Here is a 14,344-nt window from a genome sequence, read left to right on the forward strand (position 1 = left end):
ATATAATTGATAATTGCTTTCAGCACACAATTCTGCCTCTGCTGTTCAGTACTGGAAACAGAGTCTTGCAACTCTTCCAGGCTAGTCTTTGACTGGCCAGTGAAAAGGAACAAAACAATGAACGAGCATCCTCTTACCTGTCTGGTTTTTATTGGATTTTAAAATGAAGAGGGACATACACAAGAAATGAGTTCTATGACAAACTTTGAAGCTGGTTAGTTACAGTACAAAAAAGGATGAAGTTTTTAATTTTGAAAAAACAAAGCTGGGCGGTGGTGGCACATGCCTGTAATCCCAGCACTTGGGAGGCAGAGGCAGGCGGATTTCTGAGTTAGAGGCTGGCCTGGTCTACAGAGTGAGTTCCAGGACAGCTGGAGCTACACAGTGAAACCCTGTCTCAAAAAGCAAAAAACCAAAACCAAAACAAAACAAAACAAAAGCAAAAAAAAAAGGAGGGTGAAAGATTTCCTGCTTTGACAGTGACTGATATCAGCAAGGAGTAGTGAGGTAATAAATTTTAGATGATCAATAAATGTCCTGACTGGCTATTTCTTGGGTCCACAGACAGGCAATCAACGTGATAATTAGGTACTGTGTTATGCCCAATTAGTTCTTTCATCTTTCAATTAGTTCTTTTACATCTTTCATCTGTACCCCTAAAATCTGTACCCCTAAAATATGCAAGGAAAAAGTAGACCCACATCAAAGGCTGGAAAAGGGAATAGTTCTACTCTCTATCACCCTTAGTGACCCACTAGGAAAAAATTACTTCCTTTTCCTGTGATCTTAAGTTCTGCTGGCCTGTAAGTTTTAGTTACAGAGAGGTGAGCTCTCCTACCATGAACTACAACAAATATTCAGACTTCCCAGTGGCCAATTTGGGCATCTAACATCCTAAAACAGGAAAAGAAAAGAATAACAGTGTTAGGAGGGTGATTGATTCATATTGCCATGGGGAAATTAAATCGCTTCTCCAAATGGAGGCAAGAAGGTTTATATATGGATAGCAGATGGTTTTGCAGTGGTTCTCAACCTTCCTAAGGCTGGGGCCCTTTAATACAGTTCCTCATGTTATGATGACCCCCAACGCATTACATTAATTTTGTTGCTACTTTCTAAGTGTAATATTGCAACTGTGATGAACTATAATGTAAATATTTGATAAGATGGCCTTAGGCAACCCTTGTGTAAGGGTTCTTAGATCCCCAAAGGGGTTGTGACTCACAGGTTGAGAACTAGTGGTTTATGGCATCTCTTGATCAATGTCTTGTGATGAAAGGCAATGGGAACCTACAAGAGCTTTATCCAGTTAGAATGACAAAGAGTACAGACTCATCAGGAATGAAGGTATGTGAAGTAGAAGTTTCTGGATATGTCAGGTGATGAAGACTCCTGTGATGCTTTGCTGATGCAGACTCACATGGTGTTTTGCTGAGGCAAGACCCATTGGACATATGATATTTGGCGAGAATATAAATAGGACTCAATGGACAGTGAGGGTGTGCTTGCATAGAGCTTTGCAATGATTCACTGGTCTTAAGTTTTTGCTGATTGTAGTGGCTATTCCTGGTTGTCAACTTGACTATATCTGGAATGAACTACAATCTAGAATCGGAAGGCTCACCTATGATCCTAATCTGGAGGCTCAGAGATATAAGTTTCTGAACCTGGATCTTGGCATGGAGATCTTGAAGCATAGTGGCTATGAATTCCAGAAGATTAAGACAAGGAGGAGTTCAAGATCATCTGGGATTAAAGGCATGGAGGCACACACCATTAATCTGGGCCACACCCTCTGCTGGAGACCCACATGCCTTTAATCTGGGCCACACCCTCTGCTGGAGATCTATATAAGGACATTGGAAGAAGGAAGATTTACTCACTCTTCCTTGCCTGCTTGCCTTGTAGGACTGAGCAACTGCTAGATCCTTGGACTTCCATCCACAGCTGCCCATTTTTGGGGAGTTGGACTATAGACTGTAAGTCATCGACAAATTCCCTAACTATATAGAGACTACCCATACGTTCTGTGACTCTAGAGAACCCAAACTAATACACTGATCTTTGCTTCATCGAGAGAGGCATGGCATTGAACCTTCCCTGGCATCCTGGCTGGTCCTGGTGGCTCCAGCTGACTTGTGCTGATTCACTGGAGGCCTGCCTGCTTCTGCTGGATCATGCCACCACTGCTGATTTGTGTTTGGTATCCTGACACTACTGAACTGGACTGATGGTATCCTGACAAGAGATTGGAATCGCCTCAAAGAACTACAAAAACAAAACAAAACAACAACAAAACTTTATGAGACTTACTGTTTGGGAACATGGAGCTAGAGTTAATTAGCCTTTGTTATTAGGCCATGGAAACTGATATTTGGCTCCAGAATTAACTTTTACGATTTAAATGTGAAATGTCTTCCATAGTTCATGTTCTTGAACACTGGATCCAAAGCTAGAAATGTTGTTTTGCAGTTGTGTAGCCTTTAGGAAATGGAGCCTCCTTTAAGAAATGGATTGCTATGGAGTATTTAAGTTTTATACTTGTTGGAAATTCCTTTTTACTTTATGATTCCTGAACTTTGACCCAATTCTTTTTTGGGAGGGGGAAGGTTGGATTTGGTTTTTTTTTGAGACAGGGTTTCTCTGTATAGCCCTGGCTGTCCTGGAACTCACTCTGTAGACCAGGCTGGCCTCGAACTCAGCCAAGCCACTGCCAAGTACCAGTTTATACTCAACTATTTAGCTTTATGGTTCCTGTGGAATTGTCCTTACAGACAACTGTGACCTGCAATGTGAGTGCTAGGAATGGAACCTGGGACTTCAGGAAAAGAAGCCAGTGATCTTAACCACTGAGAATCTCTCCAGCCCCTCTAACCTACTTTTAATAAAGTGAACTAGAATACCATACACAGTAGATGGGAAATAGGAGGAACTTCAGGGCATCCATTGAGAAAGCTGCAGGAATCTAGTAAGCTGGCCTAAAGAGAGGCTATGTATGCTGTAGCTGACAAAGCTGGAGGAGTTGGAATACCTAAGATCTTTGGAGTCCAGGTAATTTTATTATCTCAAGATGCTGGACAAGGAGATACAAGATTTGACGTTTTCCCTGCTGGAGTTTGCTCTTGCTTTGGCCTGTTCATTCCTTGTTATGCTCTGATTCTTCTTCTCCTTTTCCCTCTTTCTCCTCTTCCTTCTCCTCCTCCCCCTTCTCTTCTTGTGGACTAGAATGGTTCATTCTGTGGAATTGTATGTTGGTAACATAACAGTCTCACTTAAGGATAAGGTAGAATGTGATCAGGTAAAAAAGTGATCACTATCCAAGAGTTGAAAATACATGGTGGTTAAATGGGAATGGCACCATAGTCATATATTTGAATACTTGTTTCTATAGTTGGTAGATTTGGGAAGATGGCTTTTATTGAAGGGGGTGCATCATGGAAGTAGGCTTTGAGAATTCAAAAGCCTCTGGCCATGTACTTCTTGCTTGAGGTTTACAATGTGAGCTCAGAGCTTCCTTCTGCCATGTGATTACTTGGCCATCATGGACTCTAACCCTTTGGAACTGTAAAACTAGTTCAATGCTATATATATATTGCCTTAGATAGTGTAGGTTTCATCACAACAATAGAAAGCCAACTATACAGAAATGTTCTGTGAACGGTCTGAATGCAGAAAGGTCTTCCTTTTCAACTACACAAATCAGCCAGGACTTTGTCCTAACTCTAGCTCTAGAACAGGTAATGTAAGTCCCATATCTTTGAGTGTAGACTTCCATGAAGAAACAACCTTGTTAATAACACTTTCCTTTATTTCTAACTATACCAATACCAAATTATTTCGAAGCTTTCTCTTCTGTAAAAGACTTCCATAATAGGAATGTTGCTACAAAGGCACAGGATTAAATATATAAGTATTTACTAAAAACACAGTATGTATTATGCATTATAGTATACTTAGTAAATCCATGCCAACTGGAGTTTCAAAAGTGACCCTGTCTCAAAGAAAACAAATGAAAATTATATACACCCATTTCAATGTTTAGGTCTTTTTGAGATGGGTCTTACTTAGGAAGTCACTATATCAACTAGCATGGCCTTGAATCCATGAATATCAGCCTGTCTTTGCCTCCCAATAGCTAAAATTAATGGCTGTGCTACTATCTCTGGAAATATTCATTTTTGAAAATGACTGTAGACATCAGTAGCAGACACTTGAATTGACTTTTAAAAGGTATTGTCTCAGTTCTCTAATACTCCATTTCCTAGAACAAGTTCTAAAACTCACAGATATTCCTGCCTCTGTCTGGAGTGCTGGTATTAAAAAATGCACTATGACAGCCAGCTTGCAAAATAAATTTTATGGTTCATATTCTCTCTCCCTTTTTATTAACAAATAGAAGTTTAGTGCTTATTTTATGTGTATGGTGTTTTTTTTTTCCATACATCTCTTTGTATCCAATTTATGCAGGGAAGCCAGAAGATGGTGTAGATCATAGAGAGCTTTTATATGTACTGGGAATAGAACCTGGGTGTTCTGGAAGAAACCTCAGTCCTCTTCTAAGGTATTTTCCATCCAAATTTTCTGTTTTTTAAAAAAAGATTTATAATTTATTAATTATATGTAAGTACACTGCAGCTGTCTTCAGACACTCCAGACGAGGGTGTCAGATCTCTTTACCGATGGTTGTGAGCCACCACATAGTTGCTGGGATTTGAACTCAGGACCCTCTGAAGAGCAGTTGGTGCTCTTAACCGCTGAGCCATCTCCCCAGTCCCAAATTTTCTGTTTTTGATAATTTTCCTATACAAGGCAGCCTAGTTGAAGGTCAGACACCTGTTGCTTATTAAAAAGTGGAATTTCTCTCCAGGTGAGAGAATTAGCCTCAGGCAGGGATGAGCTCTCTAAATTGTTTATTCAATACAATGTGGTCAGCCATGAAACCATATACATACAACCAACCAACAAAAATGGACTTAGCAGGTTATAGTTATATATTTTTGCATATTTATTCACATGGTTTTGACAAGGAAGACGTTGGAAAGTTTTTGGCAAGTGGTGTATGGAGGACCAAAAAAAAAAAAAAAAAAACAAAACAAAAAAAAAAACAAAAAAAAAACAAAAAAAAAAAAACCCAAAACAAAACAGAGAGAAAATGTAATATCTTTTAACTAAAATGTATACTGTAGTGGGTTGGCCCGATGCTATTTGTATTCTGATGTTAAATGATGAGCAGTCCATCATGTTCTCAGGTGATGTCATGCAAATCTTCTCCCCTTTTTAACTTGTCAATAAAGGCAAAATAGAGCATGTGATTGGGCAGTAGAAGGGAAAGATGGGACTGAAGGTTTAAGAGTGTAGGGTAGACAGACAGAGGGAGAAGAATGAGAGGACAGAGGAAGAGGAGAAGCCATGATGGACTAGATGGAGAAGTCTTAAGTATTAAAGGGTCTCATAGCTGGAGAATAAGTTAGTATAGTACTAGATCTGACCAATCAGGGCATATAGCTTATAATTATAACTGGATTGGTGTGTGTGTGTGTGTGTGTGTGTGTGTGTGTGTTTTAATATGGGCTTATTCATTGGTGCACCTTAATTTGGGCTTAGGACCAAACTACCCTTTGATAAAAGCCTAGCACCGCCCCCCCCAACACCAACATAAACAACTAAGGCTGAGCTCTACAGTTGGAGCAGGGTGGAAATTAAACACTGATTGGGCCTAAGGGGTGCCACAACACAAATGGGTCTCCCTGAGCCTAAAAAGGGACCAAGGACCCTGGGGCATGATTGCAGCCTTCACAGCTATGGGTCAATAGCTGTCAAAAAAAAAAACAGCAGCTAACTTTCCAAAGGCACAGCAGGCTGATGTGAGCATCTCCACCAAAGTGAGCCCTCCCATGCTCACTTTCCCATATCTCCCATGTCTAAACAGAACACAGGACAATTAGACTCACTTTCCCAAATACTTGCACTCTAGGCTGCCTGAGATCGGTGCACAGGCTGCCAGCTGCAACCCAAACAAAAGACAGATGGCTCAGAAGCACAGAAGCTTTGGGTCTTTCTACTGTTAGTCTCTCCCTGCAAATAAAAGAATTGGAGATGACTGTAGTGGCATTAATCGAACACCAGAGGGAGATAAAGGTATAAGAAGCTCTGGATTAGGTAATAAGAATTATAAATTGATAGTAAAAAATTATTAGATATCTAAAGATGAGAAACATTAAATATCTTGGTTTTTATGGGATGCTATTTGGAACAGTCTGAAAGGGATGCATTTAAAAGAGATCGACATTTTGTCAGTTATCATTATTACAATGTTAAGTATCTTGGTTTACTATGCCTTCTCAAAAGACAGGGCCCTAGATAAAAAAATTACTAGCCTTAGAAAAAGGGAGTAGAAGATTTTACAAAACAAAAATGAGGAAAAATGAAGATTGGAGAAGGGAGCTGAAATAGACGCTAGAATAAAAGATGCAGAACTTCATAGATGAGACTGAACAACAAAGAGAAATTTAAGACTTGGCATCACAGCCTGGAGGAAACTTGGGACCTAAAGGTACAGGAATTTATAGGTCAAGATGAACAACAAAGAGAGGGAAATGAAGGGTGGAGACAGGAGTTGGAGAAGGCACTAGATCCAACAGCTCACATATCAGACTGAGCAGCAGAAGGAAAATAATGAGGATGGGAAGCAAGGCTCAGAGGAGAATCTTTTAAAATTAATCAACCAAAATAAAATAAACATCAGAATATCAGAATTACAATACAAAGAAAGAATTAAAATGTGGTAGCAGAACCTTGAACAGAGGATACAGGAAGTTATGGATGAGCAACAAAAGGAGAGATGTGAAATAGGAGCACAGACCTTAAGGGAGTACTTAAAATATTAATTATAGAAAATACTCAAGTAGCAAAAGAAGATAAACATTAGAGAAAGCCAACCAAAGGTTGTCAGAAAACAAAAAAACTTTTAGTTAAGTTTATCTGATTAGTATAAAACAAAGACCAGCAGATGATAACCATCCACAAAATTATCGGGAATTTGAATGGCAATCTGTGGATGTGTTAAAACTGAGAAAATTTAAGGAAAGTGTCACTAATTTTGGAATGTACCTGTTCTTTGAAAAAACAAATCTTGACTTCTTGGGCTATTATAGAAAAATGCCCCAGGACTGGAAGGATATGGTAAAAGCAATATTAGAACCTGGGTCACATTTATAATGGTTCTCATAGTGGAGATAAGTGAAGGAGAAGAAGTATAACAAAATAAAGTCAGAAGTATAATTATTTCTAAAGATCAGCTGCTTGGTAAGGGTTGTTTTGCTGAGGTAGAGGTGCAGGCCAAATATGATGAAGAAACCTTGACATTATGACATTTGGCAGCTGTAAATGCCTGGGACAAGGTTGTGGAAATGGGGAAAAGACTTGACCCATTTTCTCAGGTCATGCAAGGTCCAAAAGAAACATTCCTTGCCATTTGCAAAGGTTAACTTCCATTGTATAATGGAGTATATCGGATCCATTAGCAAGAAAGGCACTAATTGAGTCTTAGCTTTTGAAAATTCAAATCCTGAATACAAAGAAGTAATGAGACCATTGAAAGCAAGGTCAGCATCAATAGATGAGTGGGTTAAACTTCATTTATCTGATATGACCTTAATAGGAGAAGCCACCACTAGAAGCTTTGAGATAATCCAAAATCTTAAATGTCTTAATTGTGGTGTGTACGGTCATTTCAAAAGAAACTGCAGAGAAAACCAAATTAATCCTAAAAGGGAGTCCAATTTCCTGGGATATGTAAGAGATGTGGCAAAGGTAAACATTGGACTAGTGAATGTAAATCGACAACAAACAAATGGGGCAACACTTTACCAAAAACTCCCAGGGGGGCTACTTACAGGCCCCAATGCTAAACAGGTAATGTTCTCTTCTTCAGGACAACAACACTACTCTAAAAAATGTGGGGTCTGCTCCCATCTATATCAAAAAGGATCCAGACATAGGCAGGGGACCAGGTTCTCCATGATATAGGCCTTATGCTGCGAATCTCATGTTTTCACTGTGTCTTTTAGAAGCCATTTGGTGTAGCTCTGACAGTCACCTTTTTTCCCCCATGGGTATAACCTACAGGGTTTGTGTTAAAAAACCAGATGGCCTATAAGAGTTCTGCTGGCTTCCTATGTACTACCTACCAGAGTTGGGCCATGTGTTGTCAGTTCTACGTATGGTCAGTATGCAGGCCAGATTTGGGTAGGGTGAAACTGGCTTAAAAAAGGTTAACGGAGGGTCACAGCAGACAGTATGGGCATTTTTCAAGCAATTGTCATACAGATGAAAGAGGTTAGTGCCTCCACAGAAGGAAATTGCAATGTTATGTTCATTAAGGAATTTATTTCTCTATAAAATAACAGTGGTTGTGGCTAGACAAGGTGGCACTGTGACATAGTGAATGGAACATGAGAAGTTCAGAGCAGCATGACAGAAGCTGTTATCATTGACAATAACTTCCAAGATGGAACCACATTCATTCATTAATGCTAAAATCTCCCAGTGAAAAAATAGAAACCTTTGGAAATTGAGTTATTATTATAACAATGCCAGTAGCCACAATGCCTTTCTAATGGGCATTTACTTGTGATCCATTATAGGATGGTGTGTCACTGAACTGGAAAAATGCCCAGTATCTTATTTTAGGGTGAAGGATACTTCTTTCCTAGGATGAGCTAGTTTGTCATATGTTAAATCATTGTCCTAAATCAAGAATTTTCAGAGGAGTCACCACATGTGCCTATGCAGGATCTGGCCTACATGCCCGTCAGCTTCAATAGCTGGGTGTTTGGTTATATAAATAGGTGCAGAAGGTGGTCCAAGGCATACCAACTGTAGTCTGGAGGAAGAGGCTTTGTACTGTCTTTCCATAGCAAAATCTAAGATGCAATAAGGTCTTATCTCAAGGTATTGGGTTATGAAGATGGGAGACCCTCAGAAAGGGGTGACAGAAAAGCAAGCACACAATAGCACATGAGAAGTGCCCAGTGTTGTTTGAATCTTTTTTTTTTCTTTTTTTCTCTTTTGAACTCTAATTTACCCAAAGAAACTGCCACCATTTCCTTTATCAAGGCTTAGAATGCTAGGCTACAGGAGGCTACATTGTCTGCTCCATGTTGAGGTTAGTAGCTCAGTGAATTTGATGGAAAGTAGAGCACATGGTTCAAAAGAAAATAATGGACTTCATCATTGGGGCTAAGTTCCATGGAAACTTTCTGACCTTGGCTTTCTTAGGGGTTGGTCTCAGCTTTGAGGCAGGTTCTCCATCTTACTTGCTCCTCTAATGCAAAGATGTGCCATGCACATGTCCCCATGCACATAGACTCATCAGAAACATGGGTCAGTAACTGTGAGGCATGAGTGATACTGGAGCTACCTGCCTGTGTCTGTGGTGCTGCCTGACCTTCCAAGAGAGCAACATATTTTAGAGACCAGCCCTGAAGCTGCAGCCAGAATCAGCCCCTAGTCAGTGGGTGAGCATGGAGCTTTGTGGTTCAGGCTCAAGTAGAGGATAGACACCATCCTTCTAGAAGGTTAGGGATCAGGCCTTCTTGGTATTCTGGAATGATATTCTGAGTGCCCTCCTGAAGGATTTAATGGGTAATTGTAAGTCAGAATGATCATAGCAGAGGCCTATCTGCCAAACAGCAAAAACAAAAAAGCTTCTCACTCCGTCAGTGGAAATTTGGTGAGAAAAATGACACACTTAAAGAAGGGCTCTTTTGAAAAGAGGTCAAATACACAACAGTATTATCTGTTCACTATCCACACATACAAGCCTTCTCCTGGACAGGTGAAAGGGCAGAGGCTTGTTTTCATTAAACAAACAAACAAAAAAAAAAACCTTCTAAAAATGCAGCTATAGAAACACAGGCAGAAGGAAGACTTAGGGAGGACGGCCAGTTTTCATGCACTGTTCTCTTGTTATGAAGCCATGAGTGAACAACTAAATCACATGACTATTCTTACCTCCCACAGGCACTCACGTACATTTCAGTGTACAGGCCTTTCAGGATCTCATGATGGGAACTCTTGGTAGCCAGACTTGCATTGTCTTTTTAGCTTCCTGGGAATTCTCTGCTGCAAATGGACATTGCCTTGATTTTGAGGCCTAAGGAGAAACTGTTTCCTAAGAGTTACCTAAGAGTTCCTCCTAAGAGTTAAACAGCTGTGGATGGGGAAAGAGGAACAAACTTGTAAGGAGGCAAAGATTGTGTGTGGCTGGGGCTGATGACCATCCCAGGAAGATGATAATTTTTCTTTTCCTTAAGTGTCAGCAAAGGCTTGATGATCTGGAAGTAGTGAGTGTCCTGCTTTCCCAGTAGAACCTGGATATGGTCGTTTGCATTTGCTTCATGTTCAGCCCAAGAAAAGTTCAGAAGTAGCCTGGGAGCCAGGCTTGAAGTTACTCTTGCACCATGGAGCCTGGCTGTTTCCTCTCTCATGGTTAACTGATTTCAGAATAATCATTCCCAAAGGTTCTTTTCTAGCAGTGAGCCCTGGGAGAGCTTGGAATCAAAGATATGAGACTGATATGCTTTGGATTCTCCTCCTGACAGACTCAAGACCCAAAGTTGTCAAGTCCCTCAAAAAAACCACATTTGGAATGGTCATACTCACAGGCCTAGGGAATGGTTCTCACCATTCCCTGGGTGACAACTGGGTGACAACTCACCAGGGCTGGAAAGGTAAGCCCATCAAGTCTTAGAGGAGTGACTTTTGCCTGTGATTTTAAGATGCCCAATTAGAACCAGGCTCTGGCCCACCTCTCCTGGGAAAGTGACAATGAGATTGTCTTAAACTTCACTGGTGCCTGGATTTGCTTTCAGGGATCCTATTTTCCTGGAGAGTTGACTTCCATCATGTCACAGAAGCAACAAATATGTGGGGTTACATGAAGGTTCATGGTCTGGTGACCAGTTTGCTGACCAGCCAAGGCCCACCTAAACAAACTTGGAGGTAGTCACTCAGGATGGATCCTAATTCACACTTCTCCATAGTCCCCTGATTGAAAATACTTGGGTTTCTATGACCAGTCATTATCATCAGTACAAACACCTAAAAAGAATATATAACAGAAATCCCCAAATATAATAGATCTCTTAAAGATCTCTTGCCTCTTAAAACCACTGGTTTTAGCAGGCAAGATCTCTATCCCAATAATTTAGGATTCCTTGCCCTACATGCTGGATGCCCTGCAGAAGGAGGCCAATGAAGCTGCAATGTCAAAGGCCTGCTCACAGAAGTACTCTTACCAATGAAGTTATAACTCACAGAGAGTGTTTGGATTGAAAGATGGCCCAAGTGCATTCTGGCATTTCATTCAGCTTGTTAGAAGTCAACATGAGAGCTGGGCGGTGGTGGTGCACGCCTGTAATCCCAGCACTCTGGGAGGCAGAGGCAGGTGGATTTCTGAGTTCAAGGCCAGCCTGGTCTACAGAGTGAGTTCCAGGTCAGCCAGGGCTACACAGAGAAACCCAGTCTCGAAAAAACCAAAAAAGACTGGGTCTAAGAAGTCAACATGAGAGTGATAGCTACACTGAGAGGAAAAAGGCTAGAGGGATGGATGTAGGTAGATGTAATCATGTCTTTAAAAGTAAAAGGTGAAATAGTTTCTATATTTAATAAAAACATTTTATCCTTTGAGGCTCTGGAAGTCTAGAGTCACATTTTTTGTAACACCCCCCCCCCCCATCTAAAATGTCTTAAAACACATGGCTTAGCAGTGGCTTCACAGAAAATATACACCCTCAAAGTCTGACTTTCATTTAAATACAAATATACAAAATGTAAACAGAGACAATAGAGAAATTTACAAAACTTTCCTTTAAAAATAATAAAGACAAATTTCAGTTCTAGTTAGGATGCTATTAAAATCCGTGCAAGCTGTTATATCCCATTGGGTTTCTATTGCAATGTTCAACAAGGAAAATTCTAGTCCACCCCAGCTTGGGGCCACCTTGGAAAACAGACCTGAGTGGAAATTTCTTTGAGAAACTTGGAGGTTTGCTATTGGAGGAACAGTATCCTATCCTGGTTCCCAGTGGAGCTTTCCTGGTCACTGAGTCACCATGGAAGCCCTGCTGGCTACAAGTTCTGCTTCCAAGTAGAAGGCTCTGAGCTGGTTCCACTTTTGACTTCAAGGCCACAGCTGAAACTAGCTGCTTCCAGTGGAGTTTGAATTGATGTGGTTTGAATTTATGCGGTGGTTACAACTGGTCTTAGGAGTAGGTGAACTCTTGGAATTGTTTTGATGCTGAGGAAAGGAAAGAAGAGAGAATCAATTCTTGGTAAATTCAAAGCCAATGGATAACTCATTAGTGGTAGCTAGGGAAGTAGGGGAAGTAGTATCCAGAATGTTCCAACCTGCTTCTTTGCTTTTGTGCATTTTCCCCAGCAGACCTGAGTCTACTGGCCGTTCCTTGAGCAGAGAGTTTTATATGATACCTGGGAAGATTCATGATCTATAAGTAGAGGCAAAGAGTAATTTCTTTCTAGAACTTATAGTTTTACTTGATGGAAAAGTTTAAACATTTCATTATATTATAAAACCATGAATATATTACAGAGTAGAATGTGAAATGTACATGAAGTTCTTATTCAAAACATAGAAACTTGGCAGGGGGCGGAACTCATACTGCACTTCCCATGAGCCTGAAGATGCTTCCTGCTGTTTCCCAGATAACAGATATCCTGTGGGGTCTCCAGAGTGATCTAGGGTTAAGTTCTTTGACTTCTCTCAGCCTCAGTTTACTTAACTGAAATGGGGCAATGGAAGCCCATAGGGGGTTCCTAATACACAGTGGCAGAAAAAAATGAGTTTTTGGATGGAAGCTGAGGTATGTGGATATAAGTGTCTCATCTATAATGCATCTCTGTAAATAACCACCTTCATCCCTGTTACCTGAGAGAGAGAGACTTAAGATTTCGGGTCAAGGGACCACAGGTGTACTCTTGTGTAAGGAGACAAGTACAGAGAGGCTCCCAAACTCTAAGATGAGAATCATAGGGCTCCAGGGTCTTGAATGGCCAAGCCAAAAGGGGTACAGAGCTGCCTTTGTAGCTGTGGAGTAGGGCTCCTGGGTTATCTTCCCCAGAGCTGTTATTCCATTTGGTCCATATCAATCCTTCCTTTAGGGATAAGCTTTGGGGGAAAAGGTCTATTCCCGAAGGGAAAACTCCTTAGGGATGAACAACAGGACAGTGTCTCCTAGTCTGAGGTGGTTTTACTTTGCAAGGTACATTTAATGGTGAGTACTGGAGAAGAGGTGCTGAGCTGAGTTTACTTCTATGTCTAGTGGGCAGAGGTTGGTAAGTCAAGCATCCTTCAGTATGTAATACAGCCCTGTGACAAGAACCAACTTCTCTGCGCCAAGAGTATTGATGTGGGTCCCTGTCCCTTTTGTCTTCAGGGGTGTTGGGACTTCGGACGAACTAACAATTCCAATCTACCAAGCCATGCAGGCAGGGAGCATTCATTCTGAAGCTCTGATGTATGGAAGTGGGCTGAAGTTCCAGAGCTAAGGCCAGGATGGCCAGGCTGGCTCTCTCACCTGACGCCTGAAGAGTCTGTGGAACAGCCCTTTCTTTGGCGGTTCTGGAGGCTGACTTCTGTTCAGGTCTGGTGAGAGGGTACCATTAGGTCCGAACACATTCAGCTCCTTGAAACATTCTGTTTCTATCATCTGGAGAAACAAAACAGAAATACCACTCTTCCCCTGTAGGGCCTCCCTTTGAGACACTCTTTCCCTGCCCTTCTGGTTCCTTCCCCAACAAGGCTCCTCTGTAACTTACTAGGGAACTCTACCCTAAGGAGAGACTCTACCTGAGGTACACTCTTCCCCCTCTAAACCAAATTCTATAGCTTACTTGACCATCATCCCTATAGCATTCTGATCAGTTGACTCCCTCAATGTAATGTTTGTGCCTCCAGAAAATGCTCCATTTTTTCCCTTCAATTCCCAGCAGATCTCCTGGGAAGGCACCTTGCTGCTTTCACTACCCGTTCTCTCTCAGCTACATTGTTGGCTTCCATACCTACCCCAGGCCAATATCTGCTACCCTACCCAGTGACCCTTCTACGTACTTGCACTTCCATTTTCTCTGAACATCCATCCTACTTGGAGAAAAAGCTGGTGGCATGCCTTGCCTACCTCATTTTGCCATGGGATTGGCACAGAGCCTGTGGAGAACTTTGAGTAGAAGTCATCGTCCGTATGGTCCAGGTTGACACCTTTCACAGTGGAGAACTGCTCGATGTCCAGCACATCCTTGCAGTACACAGCCCGGGGCTACAAGA

General features: G+C 41.3%; 1 protein-coding gene across 3 annotated transcripts in view; it reads right to left on the bottom strand.

The window, feature by feature from the left end:
- Positions 1 to 8,368: 8,368 nt before the first annotated feature.
- Grk5 (G protein-coupled receptor kinase 5) overlaps positions 8,369 to 14,344 on the bottom strand; it is a 201,369-nt gene continuing 195,393 nt past the window's right edge. For all 3 annotated transcript variants that reach the window (XM_052182236.1, XM_052182227.1, XM_052182256.1), the window contains 3 exons: positions 14,199 to 14,336; positions 13,599 to 13,730; positions 8,369 to 12,301 (listed from right to left, as the gene is read on the bottom strand). In XM_052182236.1, coding sequence (XP_052038196.1) covers positions 12,203 to 12,301; positions 13,599 to 13,730; positions 14,199 to 14,336 — 369 coding nt within the window. In that variant the 3' untranslated portion in view covers positions 8,369 to 12,202. The remainder of the gene's footprint in view (positions 12,302 to 13,598; positions 13,731 to 14,198; positions 14,337 to 14,344) is intronic.

This window comes from Apodemus sylvaticus, chromosome 1, assembly GCF_947179515.1.
Source record: "Apodemus sylvaticus chromosome 1, mApoSyl1.1, whole genome shotgun sequence".
NCBI lineage: Eukaryota > Metazoa > Chordata > Mammalia > Rodentia > Muridae > Apodemus > Apodemus sylvaticus.